Below are 14,560 nucleotides of genomic sequence, written 5' to 3'. Positions count from 1 at the left end.
CAAATGTGTGCTTGACATGTAGCAGCATGCAAAAGAATTACCTTCAGAGTGTCATATTTGTCATGAAGAAGATTGTGTTTCTCATGGACAGCCTCTCTTTTCTCCCCCTTAGGAGTTCTCTTGAGGAGATTTTCTCCTTTTAAGAACAGTTCATTTAGGGCATCCTCATCTATGCCCTGTGAATGAAACAGCCAAAACAGTCAAACCTATCAGTCTATCTACCTATTAGACAATTTCAGCCGTTAAAACCCATAAGCAATGTAGTGATGCACTGTGCCAGCATTTGTTACTCATGAACCAGATACATTCCCTGAAACTCATTATGTTTCTTGTCATGAGATCTTTACGATAAGCTCGGAGGCTGTTTCAGCTATTCGCTGCCTGTGCGGTTCCAGTGACTGAAATTAATTTTAGCCGAAGAAACAGCTGAGAGTATTTTCTTACCGCATCCTCCAGGAAATCTTCCTCTTTTAGACTTTCACCTAATTTAATCTCCTCGTCCAGCACCTGGAGCCATATATTAGCCTGTCTGTGGTACTCATCTAACTCTTGAGAGGAGGCCTGCAAGAAAATATGATCAAATATATAAAAATCCAATTATATACACACACACAAAAATCTATTTTCTAAGTGGGATAATAAGACAATGTCTCTGCCAAATTTAAGGATCAACAAAAGAAGAGAAATCGGATGGCTCACATGGCTCTGAGTTCTATGTATTTGTGCACGTATATAAGACATACAGCATTTCATAACACTACCTGTCCCATTAAAATCCTCTTTGCAACAATGTCAAATCGTTGATTGAGCTGTTCTAGCTTTGGTTTCACTTGAGCTTTACAGTGTTCCCCTCTGTTCTTTATAAGGTCCTCTGCCAGTACCTGCACCGCTTCAACCTTGCCCTTCACCTCCTCCAGCTCCATCCGCAAACCCTAGACATTCAAACAATAAGAACACATCAATTTTGTGTGCTAGATTTTTTGGGGTGGATTTTTGATATATATATATATATTAATGCTGTCAAACGATTAATCGTGATTAATTGCATCCAAAATAAAAGTTTTTGTTTACATAATATATGTGTGTATAAATACAAACACATGCATGTATATATTTAAGACAAATATGTTATATTTGTATATTAAATATATTTATAAACATATAAATATAAATATATGCATGTAAATACATGTTAGTACATAATATTTTCAAAAAATATACTGTATGTGTGTGTATTTATATATACACATTTACAAATATATAATTATACACAGTACACAAACATATATAACATAAACAAAAATGTATTTGGGATGTGATTAATCGCGATTAATTGTTTGACAGCACTAATATATTTGACTGTGGACCACAAAAGCCCAATTTTTCAAAACTGATATTTATACATCAATGAAAGTTGAATGAATAAGCTTTTCATTGATGAATGGTTTTTTAGGATAGGACAATATCTGGCTGAGATAAAATGTATAAAAGATAAATAAATAAATGAATAATAAACATTTTATTTATTGTTCAAATTGAAGCAATGCATATTACAAAAATTAAGTCTTAATGTATTTAGAGTATAAAACTTACAAAATATCATCATGAAACGTGATCTTTACTTAATATACTAATAACTTTTGGCATAAAATGAACGTTTTGACCCATACAATGTATGTTTGGCTATTGCTACAAATATACCCCAACAACTTAAGACTGGTTTTGTGGTCCAGGGTCACATATATATTTTTTACATATAAAAACAAAACAAAAAAACCTTCTGAAACTTCAAAATGCATATATATCATATGTAAATGATAACAGAAATGATGATCAATAAAACTACAAAACTTTTTTTTTTTTTTTTTTTGTCTGTCTGTCAGTTTTGTTCTCCCTAATGACCTAAACTAGATTTTTATATGCTGCAAATTGCTTCCAATTAATGAGCCATCAAAACATTATTGTCACAGAAGAGATTGATAACTGTTTATTTAATTTGATGGAAAAGTATGGCTGCATAAAACAATCTCTAGTCCTCAGTAATGGAGAACAGCTGGTTGTCAAGTGGAACAGCTCATTGTGAGTGTGTGTTATGTGCAAGAGAAGACCTTTATAACGTGCTCGACACAGCCCTTGCTGTCCATCTCGTCCAGTGTTTCTTCAGCACGATCCATCCAGGTGTTGATCTGAGAAATGTTCTGCTCGAGTGTTTTCATTTGACTCTGATAATCCTGGATGACAGATGAGGAGTTATATATACATTTGGCTGCTTAGCACAAAGGAAGTTTGTAGCGCAAGGAAATTTCACGTCACATTAAAGAAATAGTTCACGCAGAAAATGAACATTCTGTCATTATTTACTCACTGTCATGTTGTTCCAAATCTTTATGACTTTCTCTCTGATGCTGAACACAACTTTTGCATAACATGATAGAAAGTAAGTCATACAGGTTCAGAATTTTCAAGTTTGGGTGAAATATTTCTTTAATCGTTTCGTTATACCTTAGAGGCCAAGCCTTATCTCTTGACATATTGTCCCTCAGATATTTATAGTTATTTACAAAGTAGAGCAAGGAGAAAATATAGTCAAAGAGATAAAAGATGAGAAAAATGATGGAGGAAACCGCAAGTAGTAGAAAGGTAATAAAGACGAGCGGGAGATAAATGTGCTTAACAGTTTCATAACATTATTGCCGCCTCCAGAAATCGCTGTCTGGATTTAAAGGAATAATATGGAGATATGAAATTGAAAGGAAATGAATTTAGCCTTGTAGGGTATATTTAGCATATGAAAAATTTAGCTTAAAATGAAATGATTCAGGAGAGGGTCAGAAGGTGGCTCACCAGCAGGAGTTTCAGCCACTGCTCGCTCCGTGATGTCACTGCGATCCAGTTGCAGTTGAGCAGACTGACCTTGTCATCAATCAGGTTCTCCTGGCTACGAAGTAAACCCTTCAGGGTCTCTGCTAACTCCCTCACCAGTTTCAGCTGTGGCTTATGATGCTCAGTGTCCTCCTGCGTCGCCTGGGTGGGAAATATGATGATTTAATTGGTTGTTTTTGACTTTAACTTTAAGTTCTATTTTTCTAATTTAAATCCATCTAATTTTGCGTTCTACTGAATGGCATTTTAGGTGTTGAAAAAACATATAGGTGTGTAAATGATAACATAACTGTGATTTCTTGAAATAACTTTTGCTTTAATGACTAGCAAACCGTTTCAGATATAAACAATGCAGCTGAAATGAAACCAGTAGAGTTCATTTACCTTTGCCCAAGCCAACTCTGCATCCAAATCGCTTGGCATGCCTTCCACTGAAGAGCGGCGCGTCAGTTCCTCATCAGTCATTGCCAACCATTCTGTCAGACCGTTTACCTCCTTCCTAAACTTCCTTAATAACTTCAAAAGCTTCTCCAGTTCCTGCTTTCCTTCGGTTACCTGCACACAGACAAATGATTTGATCAGCCATCAAGTGTTCAACATAAATGGAAACTATTTACTATACAAAACTTTTACAATACTACAATACTATTTCAAAGTTACAAAAATATATATTGTGTTCAAAAGTTTGGGTACTGTGTGTACTGTAAAAACAATATCATTAGCATAAATAGCATTTATTTGAAATATAAATTCTACTGTTAATTTAATGCATTTTGCTTGAATAAAAGTATTGATTTCTTCAAGGATACTTTTGATTTATTGTAACAATTTCCAGACGTTCATGGTTTTGATATTAGCATTGTGCTAAAATAAAAAACAGCAACAATACACAATGAGTAGCTGTGTCAAACTAGAACTGCACGTCTTACATTTAGCCTTGTATTCCCATACCTGTGAACCCAAATCATTGTATGTGAATTTGAGGGCTGTCAGCCTGTCGTCCAGCTCTTTGGGTTGTTCTGTCTGCTGCTTCTGCACAATCTGTCTTCCTGTCTTTATCACTGTCTCCACCTCTGATTTCAGCTCACTCAGATTTTTATAGAACTTCTACATGGGGGAAATAGAGAATAAACTCAGTCTGATATTGCTGTCTGACAAGAACCAAATGGCAACGTATGATTAAACAAAAACTACAATTAAATAGAAATTAGAACTTTAACAAAACAGAAGAAATTTAATACTGTATGAAGTACGGTACTCCAAAACTATTCATACATTAATAATTGATGCATTTATTTAAAAAATATAAGGTTAAAGCCTATTAAACACCAAGCACTCTACATTACCCACCATGCATTGCTCCAACTGTGACTGTACCACCTCCTGCTCCACACTCCGAATACTCAGCACTTCCAGCTTCCCTTTCACCTCCTCTAATGCTCGCTCACATTCCCTCAACCGTTGATCAAAGTTAGCCGGCTTTTGGAAAAGCCGGAACTTGCCTTTAACATGCAATAGTTTATCCTAAACAGACACAAAAATACAGGCATGTATTAAGGTAATTGATTACTTGTTTATAATATGATGAATGTATTTAAGCAGGAAGCACAGTGGTCCAGTAGCCCACGACATAACAAAATGTCCACAACCCAACAAAATTGCCACAATGAATAAAACATATTTTGTTTTGTTGTACTAATATTGTTGTGTTGCAACTTATTTGTGTTGTGTTGTGCTAATTTCAGTGTGCTCTGGCTTGTTTGTGTTGTGTTGTGCTTATATTGTTGTGTTGTGGCTTGATTCTGCTGTGTTGTGCTAATTTCAGTGTTTCACGGCTTGTTTATGTTGTTTTTTGTGCTAATTTCGTTGTGTTCTCGCTTGTTTCTGTTGTGGTGTGCTGCTAGTTTCATTGTGTTGTGGCTTGTTTCAATTGTGTTGTGCTAATTTCTTTGTGTTGTGTTTTTTTACATTGTGTTGCAGCTTGTTTCTGCTATGTTGTGCTAATTTCAGTGTATCGTGGCTTGTTTCTGCTGTGTTGTGCTAATTTCAGTGTATCATGGCTTGCTTATGTTGTTTGTTGTGCTAATTTCGTTGTATTGTGGCTTGTTTCTCTTGTGTTGTGCTAATTTTGCTGTGTTGTGGCTTGATTCTGCTGTGTTGTGCTAGTTTCAGTGTTTCATGGCTTGTTTCTGCTGTGTTGTGCTAATTTCAGTGTATCATGGCTTGTTTATGTTGTTTGTTGTGCTAATTTCGTTGTATTGTGGCTTGTTTCTCTTGTGTTGTGCTAATTTTGCTGTGTTGTGGCTTGTTTCAGCTGTGTTGTGCTAATTTCAGTGCTGCCAGTTGTTTCCATTATGTTGTGCTAATTTCGATGTTGTGGCTTGTTTCCGATGTGGTGTGCTAGTTTCGTTGTGTTGTGATTTGTTTCAGTTGTGTTGTGCTAATTTCAGTTTTGCAAGTTGTTTCCATGGTGTTGTGCTAATTTCGTGGTGTTGCAGTTTGTTTCCATTGTTTGTGGTGATTTTGTTGTGTTTTGCACTACTGGGTCACTGTAAGGAAAGCTCTAGCAACATGACAAAAAAAAATCTATTAAAAATTATAATGATCTGTGTCTCTTACATATGTCGCATCAATTTCTCCAATCACTTTCTCTGATGCGTCAGCCTCGACAGTCTTTTTCTTCATGTCATCGAGAGTCACCTCATGACCATTCAACTCAGTCTGAATTTTCTGTTTAATGAGTAATAATAAGGCAATAATAATTATCTTTAAATAATAATTAACTAAATAACTAAATTATAAATCAAAGATGTTAAGTGTAACTAAAAATATATATATAAATAAAAATATATACAAAATAAATAAAAATCCCTGAGACCCTACACAGGACAAGCGCTTTTGAAGAAAACTGCTAAATTAATGAAATTATGAGATGATATGAATACCTGTGCCTCCTGAGGTATCTGTGCAGCGTCTATGCCATCTGCTATGTAAGCAGTCAAATGTCGGTCAGTGTTATTCAGAGAGTCCTGAATGAGGCGCAAGGTTTTGTCATTCTCCTGGGCCCACTGCAAACTCTTCTCCAGCTGCTGTCGCCTTTGTAGAGCCTGTTTATGACAACAGAAAGCGAAAGACAATCAAAATATGAGAAAATCAAATCAATATACCTAACGTTTCAGCTGCAGCAATATAAGAAGTTCCTACCCTTTGCATTAGTTCATCCCAGCGTGTGTTGTAGTCCTCCACTTTTTTGTGTATGAGCTCATCAAGGACTCTGCCGTCCATAAGGGTCTGGGCTAATTCACGGATCTGGTTGCGGTTATATTCAGGATGCTCTCTAATCATGGTGTCTAAAGACTGGAAGGGAATGGGAAACCACTTTAATACCTTTGATTTAGATGTCATTTGAAAACAGAAAACTTAATAAAAGATGCTTTCCACGGTGATGATGCAAAATAGAATTTTTGATATGACTATTTTATCATCGTAAGTGCATGTATTAGCTCATAGGAAAGAAAAATCACAAACAAGATCTATTTAATATCTCACATTTTCTATCAGGCAACAAACTTGTGCTTGTTCTAGTAGCATTCCTCATTTTTAAAGTCGTTTTGGATAAAAGGTTCTGCTAAGTCAATAAATGTTTTGCTAAAGTCTCCTAATTCTCAGTTTTGTAAAATGTGTGTTACCAAAAGCAGGGGCTTCTCAAACTTTTCTGTCAGTTAAACCCCTTAGATGTAACATATTTACTCGAAATACCCACAAAGTTGTTAATATTTCAATAATTTAACAACAAATTCTCATATTCGTGGTTCTCTGATCTCAATTCACATGGTAGTAAACAAATAAAATATTTAATAATGTTTAGTAAGTGTTTCATTTGTATTTATTATTATTATTTTTGTTATTATAGAGTATACAGGGCGGCACAACTTTGATTAAAATTTGAAATATGATTAGGAAAATAACTGATTTTGAACAGTTGTTATTATTCAGTTTTTTTTTTATTAATTTATTTTAATTTTCAACTTAAATTATAATTTTCAAACATGTTTGTTTCATCAATCCTGCTTGGAAAACACTGCTCTAGTTCTAGTCTCAGATTGCTCTAGTCTCAGTTTCAGAAGAGATCATCAATAATCATCAGAGAAACTTTTGAGACAAAGTGGAATCTCAGATCAGAATGGCTTAGGTCGGTGTCCTGCAATATGAAAGAGTAACCTCTAAACGATAAAATGTTCCTCTGGGACAGAGCGACCTTTCCAAGTCAAACTCTTAGCTAAAATGAAAACGGTGTCATCATTTACTCACACTCGTGTCATTCTAAACCTGTCTGCTCTTATTTTCCAGTAGAACGCAAAAAGAAATGTATTTATACAGCTCTTTTAACATCAACATGTCATGGTGAACACAGGCTGTCAAGCTTTAAAAAGGAGGAACAGAGCATACGACTCAACATTTGTTTCCTTATGTGAAAACCAGACCAAAAAGTATTCTTTTAAAACAACCTCAAGAAACCAATTTTTTTATATGACTGGCTTTTAAGATGCTTTCTCTTTTGGTAAACATTCTTATAATATCTCTGAAGTTCATCTCAAAGACTTTTAGCACTCACAGTCAAAGCTTCTTCTATTTCCTCTACACCTCCTTGAAGGCTTTCGGTTTCATCAAGTTTCTTCTCCAGTAGGTCCATCCAGGCATTCTCCAACTCCAAATAAGAGAGCAGCTCACACCAGCATGCCCACACCTCCTACAACAGCCAACAGAAACGGGTTAGTCAAATATATCACATTGGGCCTGGGTCCTGAGAATTTGATCAAAGGTTAGAAGAACCACATTAGTGGTTTGAACCGAAAGAGCCTGGCGCTGGCTACATCAAAGTCTTGGGTTTGATTCCCAGGGAACACACACACACTGATAAAGTGTAAATCTAAAAAGGACTTTAAGTTGCTTTGGATGAAAGCGTCTGCCAAATGAATAAATGTCAATATACGAGACACTATCTGACTCCCGAGAACAACCCCATCACTGGCACAATATCAAGCTCACCTCTAAAGTCTTGCATTTTCCATCGAGCCGGCTGCACAGTCGCTGGTAGTTAGATGTCAAAACATCCAGTTCTGCCTTTAGGGCATCATGGGCCGCAGGAGGAGCCTTTGAAATGAAATTGGTGACTTTATCCGTCAGTAACTTCACCTTTGTTTCCTTTTGATGGACTTCCTCTTGAGCCCGCTGAGTGGGAGAGAGTAGAGGAGATTATGTGAGCATTCAGATGTTTTAACCAAGGTTAGTGAACATCAGGATTCTCTTAAGCCTCCGTTTGGAAAGTTAAGCTAAGTTTGGCACTGGGACAGAGAGAATACAAGATCCCTGCTACTGACTGTTGAACTTGGCAAGTTAAACAAAAATGTGCCCCATTTACTTCATGAAAAGCACAAAGCAACAGGATCACATAGAGGTGAAAAGCATCTGTGCACTGAGACGGAACCTGTTAGGAAATGAATATATTTCAGTTGTCTGGGTGTCAGTCTTCTGCTATCATAACAACTGTCTGGGGAACTTCTCAAACACTTTGTTCTTTGTACAACATGTTCGTTTTTCTTTTCTTTAAAGTCTGGTGTCTCGGTACTTTCAATCAATGGGCTACAAATTGGTGTCCCCTGACTGCTGTTAAAAGAAATGAAGACACAAATCCCATGTTCTCTAGTGAGATTAGATGTGTTAGATAAGCTATTATCGAACATTAAACTAACATAGCATGAAAAGTATTCAAACAATGTCTACCTCCCTCTTAAAATTTGGATTTTGGCTTGTTCCACCTCAGTGGTCATGATCTTTTGGAGGTATCCCGCATTAGAAATCATATAATAAATGTCATCATTCTGACATCAATCAACTTATATTGAATTATTTGTAGAACTAAAATATTTTAATACTTTAATTTATTGATAGTTAGTCAGTCCAAAAATCCAACCCTGTAGCCACATGATCAATAAATAAATTATATATATATATATATATATATATATATATATATATATATATATATATATATATATTGCAACTATAATAAATGAAGAACAAATAGAGACAATTCTTTTGTTTCACCTACTCAGCTGTAATGTGTTTTTTTTTTCTTAGGGAAAAAATTTATTTATCTATTTAATAATATCTCAAACTGTTAGGCTGAGTGATTTTTTTATGTTTTAACCAAATTATTTCAAGACAAATTTATTTAAATTAATCATTTTAGCTATAACAGTTGTTTTGGCTTTTAATTTTCCATAAAAAAGATCATTGACAATTGACAACTTTTCTAAACAATGACATCTTCCTCTGAAGAAACATGTTTTAAAGACACAAACCTTCAGTTCTTCCACCGCCCTATGAAGCTCCTCAGGTGTCTTGTACTGAAAGTCTCGTTCCAGATACTCTTCCTCTGCCTGAGTGATCCACTCCTGCATTTCCTGCATCTCTTTCCTCAAACTCATCGTCATGTCCAGCCCTCCTTTCAGGGCTGATTTCTTTGCATATGCCTGAGGACCAACAAAAATATTTTGTTTTGTTTTAATGACTACCTGAAAACTGCAAAAAAAAAAAATCTAATAACATTAAAGTTTCACTTAGATACCGCCTAGGTGTGAAAATGGTATGCGTGGGCTTTTAAAAATGACTCAATTGTACCTCACCTCGTAATTAATTAGTATAATGCACCGTAAGCCCATGTGGCCGGTTAATTACCTGTTTGCAAATGAGCTCCCACTGAGCATTGAGCTCATCAAGCATCTTCTGTATTTTGATGGCAAACGGTATCTCAGCTTCCCTCTTCAAGGCCAGTCCCACCTCATTGATGCCATTCAGACTTGGTTGGACGGTGTTGATGTCGTTCACCAGAGCCTGACAAATCAAAGGAGAATGTTTGAAATAGATGGTCTTGGCCATCCTGAAAACCAGGTCATGCCAATGCATTGACCCAATTCTACTAGATAGAAGCGAAGCTATTGCCATTATTGCAGCTAGCTTACCATAGGGCACAAAAATACAGAGATACCATTGAAAAATGTAATTTTGTGTTAAGCTACAGTTTTCATGACTAGTAATATGAAAAATCATTTCCTGCAATTGCTTGAAAAGAGAAGGCAGGGTCTTTACTGAGTCAGGTCCCAATGGGTTTATGCCTTATTCATCCACCGCTGCGGCTATATTAGCAGGTCTCCCAACATATTTTTGCAGATTTCATCTTAATGAGAAACAGCTCTTCTTCTTCCAGACCAATGCTTTAATTTAGGCTACGCTTCGCCTCTGCATAAAAGCACTCTCTTCTGAATTTAAATTTTTGGGCCATGTTTGTGAAACACAATGATGAGTTTCTGGATCACGGTTGTTATTTTAGCACATCTTGCTCTAGGTCAGTATAGCATCAAGAGCTCTATTCTAGTTTAAACCACAAACATAGTTTTTATTGCTAAATAAATAAAGACTGTCCTCACCGTGCACTGTTCCAACTGTTTCTCCAAAGCCTCTGCATCTCCCAGAGCTGGCCATTCCTCATTCAGGAATACATCCACATCTGCCATCCACTTCTGCAGAGTCTTGGTGTCATTCTACAATGGGATGAAATAATGGGTTATCTGAAGATGCAGTCACAATCTCTGCTGCAAAAACCCATAGAAATTTTACAAAAATATCAATAATATTAACATAAAACTAACAAATCACACATATTCCTTTACAATAATTTTAGATATTAAAGGGTTACTCCACCCCAAAATCAAAAATTTAGTCATTAATCACTTACACCCATGTGGTTCCAAACCCGTAAAAGCTTTTTTTTTTTTTTCTTCAGAACACAATTTAAGATATTTTGGATTAAAACCTGGAGGCTTGTGATTATCCCATTAACTGGCAAGTAAATTGCACTGTCAAGGTCAAGAAAAGTATGAAAGACATCATCAGAATAGTCCAAGTATAGCCGAAATCACAGTACAATCATTATTTTAATCTTATGTGTATGTGATTTCATTAGACAATGTCGTGAATAGGCTTTTAGTGCAGAAATTAACATCTTTGAGAGCTGGTTATGTAGTCTTAATGGACCGCGTTTCAGTCATTATAATATTAATTCCGTTGTCGAAAAACAGAAACATTAAAATATAATAATAAAAAACTTTTATTGAGAATTTTAGCTGCCTTAAAATGCAGTACTTGAGCACAGAATGGGCAAAATAATATGACGCACTTACGTCATGAATATGCTACTTAGCATATGACGTCATCTAGCGACATTTAGCGACTTTTCAGGCAGGGTTTAGCTACTTTCCATTGAAAGAAGTTGGCAACACTGGTTTCTTTTATTTTGGATGTGAATGGAATGAAACCGCAAATAATCAAACAGTGTTTTAACAAGATTTTAGTGAAAAATTAACAGCATAACAATGTATACAAGTTTGCTGCCATGACAATGCCTAAAATCTTTAAATGACCTTAAAAGTAATGAGAAAAACTTTACAGCTCAAATAATACACGTTTTAATGAAAGAATGAATGGGAAGTGTTTTATAAAATTACAAGCTGCATATTTAAAGGTCTCAATCACTTGCAATGTAAGTGCCTCCGTGTAACCTTGAATTTGCTCTTTTTTAAAGAAAACAAGCGACAAGTTATTACAAGTGACAAATGCTTTTGACTGAGCTTAATTTTTATTGAACCGAGAATCGTCACCTGAGATACTGTATAAAACAGTAACCTTTAAGCAATACATTTCTCTTCTAGGAAGGATGTAGTTCAAAACCTTGTAAGCTTTCAGGTCATAGGCAGCTGACTAAGTGCTGGGACACAGCCAGCATCTTCAGGTTCCCGCATTCCAGTACATTTTACTTGGAAAGCACCCAGCGTGGTGTAGGTGAAGTGTTACTGCTTCTGAGAAACTAGAGCCAGTGTAAATTGAGGAAAAGCCTCATCAGCATATTGTTTCAGTACATGCCTGGAACTGCTGTAATTTGGTCATGTGATCCTGCAGCTTCTGGATATTCTCCTCCAGCTGCTCAGACACACGTCTCCAGCGCACCATCACATTGTCCAGCTCGGTCCGGTACTTCTGACAGATCTCTGGAGGCGCTTTCTGGAACACCTGCTCAGCCATTTTATTGAGGTCATCCATGTCACCCTGATGGTCCTTCTGTGCTGCTTGAATTGCCTGAAAAATGTGCATAAAAAAGTTAATTAAAAAGTACATTTAACAAAAATACTAATAATAGATAAATCTATGAATATTGACTGATTTAAAAAGATATTGATAACTTGTTCCACATGATCTTCCATAGTAAATGTGTCATTTTGGTAAATAAGTTCCATATTTATAATAGCTAATTATCAAATTAAGTGGTACAATCTCCTAGAAACCAAAATCAACCTACTAGAAACCAAAGTAGCACTGATTTATATTTATTTCATTGATACTAAATCTTACCATAAATCCTGTGTAATTATTTGAATTTACGTTCTCATATCCCAGATTAATGTGCATATCACACTTGAAATCCTGTACAATTAAATAATGCTTTCAGCCCCATTTAACACTTTCACTATTAAAATAAACACATTTTAAAACGAATGGAATGGTTTGAATTAATTTAGCATAGTTCTGCAAATTGCATTTAAAAATCAGAACACACACTGCAAATAAAGTCAGTAGATTGTGTCAGTAGTGTCTGGATAGAATTAAACTATTTGTATGTGTAAACACTTCTATTCAAATATTTGGGGTCTTTAATATTTTTAAATGTTTTTTATGTTCACAAAATATGCATTTATTTGATCAAAAATACAGTAAAACTAGTAATACTGTATAATTATTGAATTTTTCTATAAAGTTAAATAATGGTATTGTCCCCCAAAATAAATAATTGAACAGTATATAAATAATTTATATTTATAAATATATTTAATATATAAACATGACATTTTTTCTTAAAAATATACATGCATGTGTATTTATTTATACATAATAAATATACACAGTACACACACACATATTATGTAAACAGAAACCTTTATTTTGGATGTGACTGATAACGATTAATCATTGTCCAGCACAAATGTCTTCTATCAAGTGTTCAAAATACTGAAATATAGCATTGGGCGTATCATTTCTGAATGCTGTGTGTAGACCAATCACAACAGACTGGGGCATCTAAACAATAAGAGCAGAGCAGGCTCACAGAAAGGAAGGTTTTAGAGAGACAGAATCTTAGGACTGCTTCAAACTAATCTTTAAAAAATCGTTGGAAAATGAGGTGATATTAAATGCATCTTTTCAGAAAAGGAAAGCATTGTTTGACCTTGCATGCATGTAAGCCTTAAAAGTTGCATAATGGAGCAGTTTTAATAATGCTGTCAAACGATTAATTGTGATGAATCACATCCAAAATAAGAGTTTTTGTTTATATAAAGTATATGTGTGCGTACTGTGTATATTTCTTATGTGCATATAAATTTCATATATAAACATAACATATTTTTCCTAAATGTATACATGCATGTGTGTATTTGTTTATACATTTATTTATTTTAAATGAGTCTTACGTTTTTCAGTAAAATCTCATACCTTGATGTCTTTGAGCCTCTGCTCCATGACAGGGTACTCAGTCACTGCTGTGGAGGGTATGGCTAGTTTATTTTCACACTGCTGTAGCCAGGCCAGCAGCGCTGCCATCACATCTTTATAACGTGCTGGTGGAAGACTAGACTGGACTAATACAAGAGAAAAGAAAAGGAAACATGTCTGAACACAATCTCCAGCCAGCAGTCCTGCCAGTTTTCCACAAACAATTAAATGTACAAAGTGTAACAAATGTCCCAAACTTTCCTTTGTTTTCAAAAAAAAAAAACAATTAATTATCAAATCATCTGGTTATGTTTCAGCAACTATTCAAAGGTGAAGTACCGTCAGAGTCATTTTTAAATCACATTTCAGCCTTCTGCATAATTCTGAAGATTTTCTCAAATATTTTAATTTAATTAAAATTTAGAACAAGGCCATGAAAGTTACAGATGCTTTTGTAGCATAATAGGATAGAGATGCTCGTTGATTTGAAAGATTTAGGAAAATGCTGCCAGCTCAGAGGCTAACGTTACCCAACCAGACCACACTGCACTCTGAATCCTACATACAAGTGCTGTCATAGTTCAGTATATGAGTGATCCACTTTTAAACTCCCTCAACGTTAACCCAAATAGCATAGCACTAGACACCCCTCACCCAGAACAAGCTGTCTTTCCCTGGCCCTCAGGTCCTCCAGGACGTGGTGGTAGTGCTCTTGGAAGGCAGAGATGTCAGCATCAAAGAGAACAGGCGCCTCTTCTTTCTGCTGCAGCTCCTGAAGTTGCTCATGCAGCTTGTCCACTTGTGGTTGTAGAGCGGAGAGGCGAGCGATCTCATCCTGTGAAAGGTAATAAAGCATTGGGCTTGTAACGTTTCAAGCTAAGTCACATAATGGCACAAATACTGGCAGGAAAATGGCCCCATCTTTTTTGCTCTCAGCCCTTGTCACCTGAAGTGGGAACAAACATGAATATTTAGCACTTATAACTTGACTCATAACTTCAAAATGTCTATACTGATTCACATACAAAGAATATTGTTTTGTTGCAAGGCAAATGTTTTTACAGACTTCACA

At 35.5% G+C, this 14,560-nt stretch overlaps 1 protein-coding gene across 2 annotated transcripts in view; it reads right to left on the bottom strand.

The window, feature by feature from the left end:
• LOC113044349 (dystrophin) overlaps positions 1 to 14,560 on the bottom strand; it is an 88,182-nt gene that overhangs the window by 38,859 nt on the left and 34,763 nt on the right. For both annotated transcript variants that reach the window (XM_026204268.1, XM_026204269.1), the window contains exons 21-39: positions 14,143 to 14,323; positions 13,489 to 13,634; positions 11,866 to 12,078; positions 10,374 to 10,487; positions 9,625 to 9,780; positions 9,249 to 9,419; positions 7,933 to 8,115; positions 7,499 to 7,633; positions 6,088 to 6,240; positions 5,829 to 5,990; positions 5,503 to 5,613; positions 4,234 to 4,407; positions 3,835 to 3,990; positions 3,268 to 3,438; positions 2,845 to 3,024; positions 2,109 to 2,231; positions 762 to 932; positions 445 to 561; positions 42 to 176 (exon numbers count right to left, since the gene is read on the bottom strand). In XM_026204268.1, coding sequence (XP_026060053.1) covers positions 42 to 176; positions 445 to 561; positions 762 to 932; positions 2,109 to 2,231; positions 2,845 to 3,024; positions 3,268 to 3,438; positions 3,835 to 3,990; positions 4,234 to 4,407; positions 5,503 to 5,613; positions 5,829 to 5,990; positions 6,088 to 6,240; positions 7,499 to 7,633; positions 7,933 to 8,115; positions 9,249 to 9,419; positions 9,625 to 9,780; positions 10,374 to 10,487; positions 11,866 to 12,078; positions 13,489 to 13,634; positions 14,143 to 14,323 — 2,952 coding nt within the window. The remainder of the gene's footprint in view (positions 1 to 41; positions 177 to 444; positions 562 to 761; positions 933 to 2,108; positions 2,232 to 2,844; positions 3,025 to 3,267; positions 3,439 to 3,834; positions 3,991 to 4,233; positions 4,408 to 5,502; positions 5,614 to 5,828; positions 5,991 to 6,087; positions 6,241 to 7,498; positions 7,634 to 7,932; positions 8,116 to 9,248; positions 9,420 to 9,624; positions 9,781 to 10,373; positions 10,488 to 11,865; positions 12,079 to 13,488; positions 13,635 to 14,142; positions 14,324 to 14,560) is intronic.

The sequence above is a fragment of the Carassius auratus genome, chromosome 26, assembly GCF_003368295.1.
Source record: "Carassius auratus strain Wakin chromosome 26, ASM336829v1, whole genome shotgun sequence".
NCBI classification, from domain to species: domain Eukaryota; kingdom Metazoa; phylum Chordata; class Actinopteri; order Cypriniformes; family Cyprinidae; genus Carassius; species Carassius auratus.
The sequence above is the reverse complement of the archived record's forward strand: the minus strand, read 5'-3'. Positions and strand labels throughout refer to the sequence as shown.